The 13,061-nt window shown below is 35.5% G+C and overlaps 1 protein-coding gene across 3 annotated transcripts in view; it reads right to left on the reverse strand.

Annotated features, from left to right (window-relative positions):
- LOC131052983 (uncharacterized) overlaps positions 1–13,061 on the reverse strand; it is an 86,220-nt gene that overhangs the window by 42,585 nt on the left and 30,574 nt on the right. Inside the window, exons 2-4 of one of the 3 annotated variants that reach the window (XM_057987594.2) lie at positions 1,542–2,655; positions 1,010–1,448; positions 454–532 (exon numbers count right to left, since the gene is read on the reverse strand). In XM_057987594.2, the coding sequence (XP_057843577.2) occupies positions 454–532; positions 1,010–1,448; positions 1,542–2,655 (1,632 nt within the window). Of the gene's footprint in view, positions 1–453; positions 533–1,009; positions 2,656–6,791; positions 7,265–13,061 lie in introns of those variants that run through there. The other 2 variants (XM_057987595.2, XM_057987593.2) reach the window with 2 other exon arrangements.

A 13,061-nucleotide genomic window follows, 5' to 3' on the forward strand; every position in this document is an offset into this window, starting at 1 on the left:
TAGGCATCATTAGGCAATATTAGCAACGTAATCCAATAAGACCAACCTAGCTTATAATAATAATACATAGGAACTCATAAATGACTCAATTAAGGATTATGTGAGCCATAATAGATTATTAAAAATCCCAAGACATGCTATAGGCCAAAGGCACATCATAGAACAGTAGAAATATCCCCAACACAAAGGAAAAAGGATGTATGGCTAATATGGAAGATTGCAGAACAGATATTTATTCTGCAAGCGATCTAACATTGATATATGAATTCCAAGCCAAATGCATTTTAATTTGCTTGATAAGGGAGGTAGATAAGTTGGGGTGAGATGATGGGGGAGCAGCAAATTAGGGAAATAACGGGAGAGAGGGAAAGAGATCACTTTGAATCAAACTAAGATATTATTAAACCAGAAACAAACCATACTTGAGGAAAAGAGCAGTTAGATATTCACAACCTTTGATTTTATATTGAATCCTTCAGAGATGCTACCAGTACCAAAAACTCCATCATCTATATCAAGTGAAACCCAGGGCCTGCAAAACATAGACAAAGGAATTAGGTCCTACTCTTTTACTAGTAAGGCAATGCATTTGTCTTTTGACAACAAAATACTAACTCCAGTGCAACCAAAAACACTCATTCATATATGAAAGTATCATGCAATATAATTCATTTACTGATTAGGAAATTATAGTCCAGCAATTTTTAGAGAATGCTTTCACAGCCCAAGCAGTGGAAGTTTCATTTATTAAATTTCAGGTGTTAATTCATATATCCAAATCAAATAATTTTATGTATATGCCTCGGAAATAATAATAATTTCAGTTGTTGTTTTTCATCAAACTTTGTTAAATATCCTCAGGCAATAGAACAAACTTCATATGAACAAAGACAAACACCAGACCATCTTTTTCTTGGCAGGAAATACTCAAGAGGGAAAACAAGTGGACCCTAATTTCAACACAAAGTGTAAAAAACATCAGTGCAATTACTAAGCTAGAATTCCATACCTTCCATTTGAAGATACAACAAAAAAATTGTCATCTTGCAAACAGTCTAGTGCCTTCATCAAACTTGCACGATCTTGGAACCAAACAAATCCTCTTGTAAATTGTTCCAGTTTTAGGGTTGGTAAAATATGAACATGGGCAACTCGGCAACCCATAGAAGTTATGACTTCCTTGACATCAAATGGGTTCACATCCTTTTCCAGATTATCTAAACCCAGAACTTCCAAGGAATAAAACTGTCTCTCCTCAGTTCTCACATCTTCGTAACAATGTTCACATCCAGCATCTGTGCAGCGACATCGAGATTCATTAAGCCCCATTTGAATCATCATGTTTTCTCGCTCGCTTGATAGCATTGGTTTCATAGAATTCCTACAATGTTTTCCATTTGAAACCTTGAAGTGGCCAGTTCCCGCCCCATCATAAACTGGCTCATCTTCTGAGAATGCACTCACATCAGAAATGGGTAGTTCATTGCACCTGCATATTGAAGAATGAAAGAAATATTGGCGGTGAGCTGTGAAAGTGTTACCAGAGTATGTTCTGCATTGATTGCATGCTGGCAAAGTTGACTGTCTAATGTTTGATTGAGATGGCCTTGAATAAAGCCTCATGGAACTAGTGCTTGTCTTCTGGCATTCCTTACATGTAAAATGCAAATTCCTTTGAAGATTGTGATCAGATTCAGAAAAGGGCATATCAGCAGAATCTACATAAACTGAGGAATAAGAGTTGCTCTTTTCTGGAAGAAAATGGCCATTGCAGTGATGTTGAATAGCTGATATGTTCTTCTGACCTTCATAATTGCATCTAAAAATGGTTACTTTGTCATTTCTGCTCCATGCATTCCTATGACATTCACATATGCATGTGCAGTCTGCCTTTATTTCATCAACCGTAGATAATTCTTTCTGTGACTTAATGTGATCATCATGTTGCCTATTTAAATTCTGACTTCTATAATCACATTTCTTCTTTGAAGGACTATAGTCATCTTCATCATCAGATGAGAGATCCACTACAGCAGGCAGTGATTCTGGTGATCCTATCTTATTTCTCTTAGACTCTGTGTGTATGTTCACACTTTTCACAATATGCACCTTGCAATCTAAATCATCACCATGTTGTAGTAAGTTCTTTGAATCTTTTAAATTTACAGTTTTGTGATTATAATCCTGAACTTTTCTTCCACCAGTGAACATCTCACTATTTTTTAGAGTCCACTGCTTAACATTGCCCCTAGAATAATGAAGGAAAATTCTTTTGCCAACATTGCCCTCCATGATTTTTCCATCCTTCTGCTCCTCCAAGGATGATGAAGATCTTTTCGTACCACCATGACCAGATAATGAATAATCTTCTTCTCTTCTCATATCGGCACTCAGATGACTGTTCATCTGATCTGCTTTTAATTCGACTGCCATCGAGTTAAGATCCAGACTAAGCTCTTGTTCATTAGATCGAACAAGCTTTACAAATTCTCTGATTACAGGGTGACTTTCAATGCTCCCTGTAGTCAGCAAGCATATATTCTGACAAGACACGGAGGTAATTCTACATGCATTTGGTCCAGCTTGCCACAAAACCTTAAAAGCGCATGTGCACTGGTCTTCATCATCTATCGAACAATGCGTGGACCTACAAACCTGTAACCATATATATCCTGTTATAAAAAAGTCAACTACCTCATGAAAATGCTAAGTTAGTATTAAAGAAACAATGGAATAATAAACCAAAAACAGAATATGATAAATAACATATTTCCCACCCAAATGCATGCATATCTTAGAATCTCCTTTCCTGGGCTAGCTTTGCTTCATTTTTAACAGTGAATTATAGTATTAGGACAATATCTATGTTCCTCAAGTTTAGTCCAAACTAATTCTGAAATTTGTGTACACGGGAGCCATCAGTATAGCACACTAGCAAAGGGAATCAAAATAAAGACAATGTACACTAATGACTGATTGTGCCAGAAAAGTTGATGCACAAGCACAAATGACACATTGGCAATATCACATATCTAACACCACTTTGACTCTACTAGCAAAGTGCACCCATGCAACCCAAGAGGTTAGTTCCAAACACAATCAACATCTCATACCCAAGACCACTTTGACTTGTTAGTATTTTAATTTGTTAGTTTTGTGACACCGCAAAACAGAACAGTATGTACAATATAACTGTTCATCAAATTATTGGGAGAAGCTGCCTGAGATGGAACTAAACCTAAAACTAACAGAATTTATAAATATGCACTGTGTACAAATTATCTCTTGAGGTTTTTGCATTAAAAGTAAATATCTAACTGACTATGTTTTTGTCCCACATGCAGCACCGAACTGTCAACAGTCAAGACTACAGTGAATTTTCAGACATATGGGGGATTAACAATTCAAGCATGAATAACGAGCGGTCTATACCAATTGAAGCAGAGACCTGTACTTAGCTGCAAATCAAGAATTTGTTGACTACTAGCTAAATCAAGGACCAATGACCTGGTATCAACACAAGAAATGATTATATGAATAAACATCATATGATTCCATGAGATAAATTGCTAAAGCAATATGCAAAGTTATTACCTTAATGAAAAACTGGCATCAACACAAACTTTGACAAAGTTACTCAATTCAATTAACTTGATGGAAATGCAAACACAAGATGAATGATCTTCATATAAGTTTCTATAGCATATTCTTAATTTGGAGACTGATTCAAAATGTATTTATTTAGGAAGCGAAAGGATAAAACTGTGGGTGAGAAATTGCGAAAAGATGAAACCATGGGACAAAAAACACATGATATTGAGACCCCTGTATAGCCAAGAAAAAGGCTAAGGACATGCCGAGCCTAGGGCAGAGAGAGATAGTCTCTCCTGTGGAATCTGATAACAATAATATTGAGATGGACACCACACCTGAGACTTTTACTAATCCTGAGAATTTTCTCACAAGAAAAGAGGAAAGCGAGCTGTAGACAACTCTGAAGAATATTAAGGAGTTAAAAGAAATTGAAAGGGTATAAATAAAGAGAAATTGGACTAAGGGGGAGGTTAAGGAATTAGAGACAGCTGATACTTCACTTGTAGGAGGGTATTGGGTTAAATAAGCTAGCTCACCTAGCTTTAGTAGAACTACAGAAGAATGAGCCACCACCTGCTAAGGAAGTAGATGCTCCTGTGACACCCCTAGTGCTTACAGCATTAATCCTTGGACTTGCTCTATACTATACTCAATTGAAATTTGACTGGTTTAAACGGCAATGGGAGAAGGGGAAAGAAGAAATTAAGGCCAAGTATGAGGCAGAATTGGAAGAAAAAGACTCAGAGGTGGAGAAATTAAAAATCAGTTTGAGCTTGCTCTATACCATGCTCAATTGAAATTTGACTGGTTTAAACAGCAATGGGAGAAGGAGAAAGAAGAAATTAAGGCCAAGTATAAGGTAGAACTGGAAGAAAAAGATTTGAAGGTGAAGAAATTAGCAGTCAGTTCAAGTGCAGAAATCCTTGGCAACCAGGACATAGGTGTTTGGGAAAAGGACGAATACATATGATGAATATTAAGGAGTTAGAAAAGCAATTGAAAAGGTATAAAGAAAGAAATATTGGACTACAGGAGGAGGTTAAGCAATAAGAGACACAGCTGATACATTACCAGCAGGAGGGTATAGGGTTAAATAAGCTAGCACACATAGCTTTAACGGAACTACAAAAGAATGAGCCACCACCTACTAAGGAAGTAGATGCTCTTGTGACACCACTGCCGCTTACAACATTAACCCTTGGACTTGCTCTTGTGCTCAATTGAAATTTGACTGGTTTAAAGAGCAATGTGAAAAGGAGAAAGAAGAAATTAAGGCCAAGTATGAGACAGAATTGGAAGAAAAAGACTCGGAGGTAAAGAAATTAACAATCAGTTTGGAAAATATGGCCAACTTAGCAAATCAGCTAAGGAGCTACTAACTACCAGCCCAAGTATATGCTCTATACTTGTAAGAAAAAAATTTATGTTTTCAGATTAGTTAGCTTATTGGTGATCTCACTATCTCCATCATTACACCGAGGTCTTTTTTAATTGCTTATTCAAGAGCCATAACAGACATGAAAGATCAAATGTGTGAGTTTTGCCTTCATAACCTACTTGTCCCTTATAATGCCAATTAAAACCCCCTAATATATAAGGCTCTTTCATCTTACATTAGAAATGAGCCAAAAAGGGGAGTATTGTTTCAGGCATATCAAGAAAGGGAGAAGTCAGCTCCACTTCAGTTCAAAGCAGAATCAATAGAACCACAAAAGATTGTGGATGAATGGTTATAACTTATAGCTCATTAACAAACCAGAAGTGGCTGATAAGATCACTTGATGCATAGCAGACGATTATAGAAGGTTCAAAGCATTGGTGACTAGATCAGAAAAAGAGACCATGGTGTTTTGTCAAAACAGATGGAGTGAACTTACCCCTGAGCTTAAAAGGAAAGAACCCTACTCAATAAACAACTATATAGCATTGGAATCCAGGGCAACAAGGTACATCAAAGCCTCCATGGACACCAAGATCACCTGGCTCCCACTCTTATTTCCTCCATCACTCCTCCTGTGTCCAATTCCACATTGGTCAAGAAGGAAATTGGTGGACATGGCAAAGGAGAAGGAACGGTAGGAGAAGATAATAGGGCAGAAAGGCTTTTATATGACCTAGGGAATAGGTGTTAGTGATCAATAAATTATAGGCTTGATGCATTACAATTTAATCTTATGCCTTAGTTTGCTTGGGGACAAGCAAAAGTATAATTGGGGTGAGTGGTGGGTTTTACAAATGGCACTGTTTTATTGTTGCTTTCACAAGACTTTTATATGTTTTAAGACTTCAACCTGAATTATGTTTTAACTTAATAGATGATATATGACATGTGATGAATGAATATGTTTTGTGGATTTTCATGGTTGATATAATGTTATAATGTTATAAAAGTTGTTGCTGTGAATAAATGTTTGCTCTAAGATACTAACCTGTAGCTTAAAGATTGACTGATGGCCCACAGCCAAAGCAGAATGTTCCCCTACGGCCCATGTGGAAAAAGTCAAGGCTGGGCCAACCAAAATGCAGCAGTTAGGAGTTCTCTTGACCTTGGCTCTGAAGAATAAATGCACTCGGAAGATACAGAAGAAGTTCGTAGGAAAGTGGAGTTATGTTTCATTATGGCATTCATTCGCTTCTTGCACATTTCCTATTTTTCTATTTTATCGATTGAATAAGAGTCCAAATAGGATTGTGACTCTTGTTAGTTTAAGGTGTTTTCAGTTTTAGAAGAATAAGTCATCCTTAGTGTTAGGGAGGATTGACAAGTGTTAAAACTTCAAAGCAGTTTCTAATATGTAACTAGCCCACTCTCTCAAATTGTGTATAAAGTGCAATTTTGCAAGAGTTTGAGAGATTTTCGCATATGTGATACAAACTAGATTTTGCTAGATTTCTAATTAGCTAGAGAAGTTACTACTATCTGTTATGTAACGTTGAAGAATTAATAAAGTGATTGATTATATCCTAAGTTAAGACTATTATGCATTCAAGGGTTGCAACCCTCAAGCAAGGGCCACTTGATGTAATGTAATCCTTTTAGTAGTTAAACTATTAATTTAGCAATAGTAAGGATTGTTCATTACTTTAATAGATTAGTTTTTATAATTATTTCTCTTCAGTTAGATAGATAGTGTTCATGATATTAGTAGTATAGATTGTAAATTAAAAGCTGCAGCACAGTCATAACACTACACTACCTGCATCCACTACTGGGTCATTTGATAGTTACCCACAAAAACTGCTGAGTTACCAGTACGTTCAAGTTTTCCTCCAAATCCGGGTACGGTATGTGTCTGATTCGGATTCGACTTGGAATCCCTATGGAATTGGACAAGGTTCCTCTTTTTTGCTCCTAGAACGCATCCGCGTTTTGACCCATGAATCCCGATGCATCTGAGGTCGACATGGCAATTCCATGGAGTTTTTGACGAATCCGCATCACGCACAATTTTCGAGGGGTTTTTCATTGACTTTGCGGAATGAAATTGGGTCGTTTAAAACTTTAAACCCTAAAACGAAAAGTTAAAATGCATTTCGCTTGTCTTCATCGGAGAAAAGGGCACGACGCACAGAGGAAACCACGCACAATGAAAACGGAAGAGAAAACCAGCGATAGCAAAGAGGTAGACCAACGATGGCACGAGGCACACGGCACAACGGTAGACCAGCGACGACACACAATAGCGACGACACACGTAGATGTCTTGTTTGTATTTTAATTTTCATCGTTGTGAGACTCGATTTATTTTGTTTATGTTTATTTTCTATATTTTTGGTTATGTATTCTTTGTATTTTTATTTGTATTTTGTATTTTAAACAAAATAAATCGAGTCTTGATATAAATTTATTAATTAATGATTTATATATTAATTTATACAAATAATAAATATTAAATATTTAAATTTTATATAATGTGAAAATAAAATATTAATTACACAATAATTAAAATATTCGTATTTAAAATAATAATACTACAAATTAAAATTAAATATCATATTTAATTTTGATATGTATTATTTATTTTAAATATGAATATTTTAACTATTTTGTAATTAATATTTTATTTTCACATTAAATAAAATTTAAATAGTTAATTATAGGTTACTTTCATAATTATATTTAATTATAAGTTACTTTCATAATTAGAAGTTTGTAAATATTTAAATGTTGTTATAGGTTACTTTCATAATTATAATAATTTCACTTTCATTTTAAATTAAATTTAAATATTTAACATTTATAATCTATTGTTTAATATTAAATTTTAATAATTATTTTTTAATTTGTTGTAGATAGCATAATAATGGCAACGAGTGCTAGCTCTATTCCTCAACGGACTTTCAAAACCGACCCAAATTCACCTTTATGGAAATATGTCAAAATAATAGACCAAGTAAAAGATGGTGAAACATTTAATTGGATATGCAACTTTTGTAGTGTGAAAAAAACTAGCTCCTACAGCTGTGTCAAGGCCCATTTTTGTGCCATTCCCCAACAAGGAATCAAACCATGTCTAGGAAAGGATGGAAATGGGATGTCACCTCAAGAAATAGCAGGATATATTAGAGAGCAAGAGGAAGCAGATGCAAGAGTTGGGCGTGCCTCAAACCATCCTTTGTTGATAGGAAGAGGAAGTAGAACAAAGAGGCCCCCTACTTCTCCATCTCATGGTAATTTTCCTAATATTGTGGTAGAGAGCCACCCATTGTTGGGCAGAATTGATGAAGAACCTGTTATTGTGAAGAGAATCAAGGGACCATTAGAGAGAGCATTTAAGAATGATGCTAGAGAGATTGCAGATCAATCCATTGGAAGATGTCTATATGCAAACGGTTTGTCATTTAATGTGGTACGATCACCATATTGGCAAGATATGTTGAGAAAGGTAAATGAGGCTCCACAAGGGTACATAGGGCCAGGTTATGAGAAGGTGCATAGCACCTTACTAGCAAAGGAGGTAAAAAAGCATAGAAAATGCATTGGCTCCCATTAGAAATTCATGGAAACAAACAAGGGTGTCCATCATTTCTGATGGATGGAAGGATACCAAAAATCGGTCATTAATTAATGTAATTGCAATGTGCCCTAAAGGGGCAATGTTTCTGAAAGTTGTGGATTGTGAGGGACAGGTGAAGGATGCACAATTTATTGCTAACATCCTTATACAATGCAATCAGGATGTGGGACCTCAAAATGTTGTCCAAGTAATAACGGACAATGCAAAGAATTGTAGAGCTGCAGGTATGTTGATTGAGACGCAGTTTGAACACATATATTGGACACCTTGTGCTATCCACTCTCTCAACCTCATGCTACAAAAGATGGGTAGGAAAATACATTGAATCAAACAAATTTATGTTGAGGCTGAAGAGATCCAAATGTTCATCACAAACCATAACATGTCACATGCCATTTTCAGATCATTTTCACAATTGGAGTTTGCTAAAGGTAATTGAAACACTTCAATTTTTAAAATCTGCATTTCACTTTAGTAATCATTAATTTATTTTTTAAATTTGATCATCGTCTTCTTTGTATTCTAATTTTTATTTTTAATTTTTGAATAGGTTGCTGAGACTCAATTTGCATGTCTTGAGACGACTTGTGAAGGTGCGGGAGCCACTTGCTAGCATGGTAATTAGTCAAAGTTGGTCCCTATGGAGGCAATCCAATTCTGAAAGGGCAACAAATGTAAAGCACATGATCCTAGATGACACTTGGTGGGATCGAGTGGAATATCTTTTGAGTTTCACCAAGCCCATCATGAGTATGATCCGTTATACTGACACGGATCACCCATGTTTGGAAGAGGTATATGATGGCATTGATTGGATGATTGAGGAAATGAAAGTCATCATCAATGCAAAAGAGCAAGATCCCGAAGAAACTTTCCTCAAAGAGGTTCAGTCAATTTGTGTTTAGCGGTGGAACAAAATGACCACCCCACTACATCTTCTTGCATTTGCATTGACTCCCAAATTTTATAGTGATGAAATGCTTGCTAAGCCATCAAGGGTACCACCATATAGAGATTCAGAAGTCAGTGAAGGGTGTAGGACAGCACTTACTAAACTCTTCCCCGATTCTGAAATGGAGGATTTAATGACAAGTGAGTTTGCTGATTTTGTAGCCTCCAATGGTCAAAGTGTTTCCGCTCTCCGTGACAAGTATAAGAAGGATGCTCATGCTTGGTGGTACCTCAATGGCCATACATCACCAAACCTTCAAACTCTTGCAATCAAACTTTTATCGCAAGTAAGTTTCTTAATTTTTATTGCTCTCTAAATTTATATTTTTTAGTATTTTAAAATTTAAAGTTAATTTTATAATTGTCCTCTAACTTTGTGTCAATTATTCAATAGGTTGCTAGTTCCTCTTCATCTAAGCGAAATTGGAGCACATACTCCTTTATCCACTCAGTGAAATGCAACCGATTGGCAGCAAGTAAGGCGGAAGAGCTAGATAATTTGCATTCAAACTTGCACCTTCTTACTCATAAGCAAAATGAGTACAAGGATGGGAGCACAAAGTTTTGGGATGTAGATCCAAAGCAAACTGATTTAGATTTTTCAGCTGCCACACAATCTTTACTTTCTGGGGAGTCCAATAGCCAATTTGCTGCTAGTGCAAGTGGCAGTGAGGCTGCATGTGGTTCCACTACTCTAGCTACATCATCTAATGTCAATGATGATGTTGATCTTGATCTTCCTAGTGACCCATATGATGCTGATTATTAATTGTGTCATTTTATTGTTGAACCAATGAATAATGAATTCGATATATCTATCATAACATTCAGATTTTGACAAATGGAAAGTAGATTAGACTTACAGTCAATTTGTTATATTTATATCATATATGATAGTTCCAAGTTTTGTTTAGCATATGGATGATATTTGGGAATCTAAATTTAATTTTTGTTTCTACTTTTTCGACTGCATATATGTATATATTTATGATTTTTATTTTTTTTGTACGGACGTACCCAAACCCCACCCCCCCCCCCCCACAAAAAAAAAAAATTGTCGTACTGGCATACCATACCCATGTACCCGTACCCGTACTGGCAACTTAGAAAAACTGTTGTGCAAATAGGCTTACATTCCAGCATTGTCTCTGTTTCAGTTAATTGTTGAATTCAATTAGTTCTCTTTATGCGATTGATAGACAACTTAGAGAGTCCTTGGCTGCACATACAGTGCCAACATCATCCAAATATATATGTCCCTGCTCAATAATTAAATGAACCCCTCCAGGACAGTAGATTACTTAATATAGGATCTGTTGGTCCACTAAGAGTATGCATTGAGTTGTTTGCATCAACCAAATGCACTTAGGAGAAAAAATCAATGAAAGAAGAAAGCAAAAAGTTTAAAAATCATGATGTATGCGTGAAAGAATAGGTGCATGTCACTGTGAGGGAAGGTAAACTTCAAAAAAAATGGATGTTGTATAGGACATGCCTTAGAAAAGAGCATAAAGGAAAATAAGTTTTCGAGCAAAAAATTGCACCCACTTTTTGGCAGCCAACAAATGTCTAAGAATGAGGCACATGTCTAGGGTAGGAGGCATGCACAAAAGAATGAAGGTGCGCAATGCAACGTCCTGAGCCAAAACAATAATGCAAATCCGATTCTAAACCTTCCACAAACACTTATTATTTGGATAACAACACTGTCAGGCCCTATATTCAATCAGATCTTAGACAACATTAATTAAAATTACTATTTATGTATCAGCAATATCATTACATTTCAAACAACAAATGACAAAAACAACTCCCAATCTTTTTCTTATAATGAACAGCAAATGGTAAGTGTAAATCCCAATATCTTTCTTATTAAAACAATCATTGTATTACATTCAAATGGTTCTGCAATATCAATAAATACAACAATAATTCATACCAACAGCAATGGCAAATCAAATCAATACAATCCAGCTAGAGTCTGTCTCCAATGAAGCTGAGATACAAACTCTGTATGAGATTGCCCTAAAATCGCTAGGATTTTTGTCCTAAGCTTCTCACACTCAAATGCAAGTGCTCATAACAGAATTTGAAGGAATTCAGTTAAGTGTAAATGATAATCCTAAAATGAACACATTCACTTTTTATATCCCTCACAAACAACAACAGGTCATCCACAAAGTACACGTGCAGCCTCAAATTTGAACAATGATGGATGAGAAACATTTCACTTTTGAAATTTATGGCACCAAAAACAGACCACCAATGACTTTACAACACATGCTGAGAGGTTGGAAAGAGAATGGAAACAAAAGCGGGAATCTCAAGGATCCAAGGTTGGAGATACCATAAGATTCATATTATAGGTCAAGGCATTGGGGGTCACACAACGGGCGTGTCGGTAACGACAAGTTTGAAAGTCCAAAAAGTTCAACAATAGAGTGGGAGAAAGATGGAAGGCATGACAGGATGTATAAATCTGAGACTTCGACAACTAACAAACATTTAAAAGATGAGACATGCTTTCAAACTCAATGACTTCAAGAAACTTAAACAAACATGGGGTAAAAGAAGAGGAAGAACACACACACAATTGAACCATGGGATGCAAGAAATAGGAAATAAGCAATTTAGTCCATAACATAGTTTATTACAAAAAGAAGACATGACAAGCAATTTATTTCAGAGAAATTTTTGTGATAAAAGGGACTAAATGGCGCATCAAAAAGCTACAAAGTTTTGTTTAAAATAAAAAAATTGCTATGTGGGCACACACAAAAAGTTAAATGATGCCTATCTAAACATAACCTTTTCTAAAACATTCTCTATACCTTTAAATAGGTGTGCATGACACAAAATATGCACACGTACAAGGAATGAAAAACTTTGTTGTGTAGAAGGTGAGGCACACTCTCTACAAGAGCATGTAATTTTTTAGTAAAATAAACAATATTGGTAAAGGTTGATTAAAAATTTTAAAAGGTGGTGTCTCTTTTAGGGACGTACCTTCTCAAAGAAAATGATCGGAAAGGCACAAAACCATTTGAAAAGTTCAAATTTAGGAACAGCTATTTATATAAAGTGGCATGCAAAAGAGTTCATAACTACAGCAGACATTAGTAAACACAAATTACTTTCATACAAGTGAAGTATTGTCTTATAAGCCTGAGGATAATTTTGAGAGGTTGTCATCAAGAGATCTCAAGTTCTGTTGTCCATGGGCCAAAGGGGGTTGAAATTAAACATTGATATTGTTGAGTTTGCAGAGATAAGAATTTTTAATTTTGAAATCTTAGCGAAATTGCCTCAAGTAGAGGAAAATTTCATCAAAATTGTTAAATGTCATCAAAGAAATCTATTTTTAGCCCATTGCTGTTGTCGTCATCATTTTCAAGGATAAAAATATTTTCCTAAGTTCTTCTATTTTATAACTTTCTACTATTCTTTGCATTTGCTATTTTTAGACTAGAGTCAACTATTTTTAGATCATCTATCTTG

The sequence above is a fragment of the Cryptomeria japonica genome, chromosome 3, assembly GCF_030272615.1.
Source record: "Cryptomeria japonica chromosome 3, Sugi_1.0, whole genome shotgun sequence".
In the NCBI taxonomy this organism is placed as follows: Eukaryota; Viridiplantae; Streptophyta; class Pinopsida; order Cupressales; family Cupressaceae; genus Cryptomeria; species Cryptomeria japonica.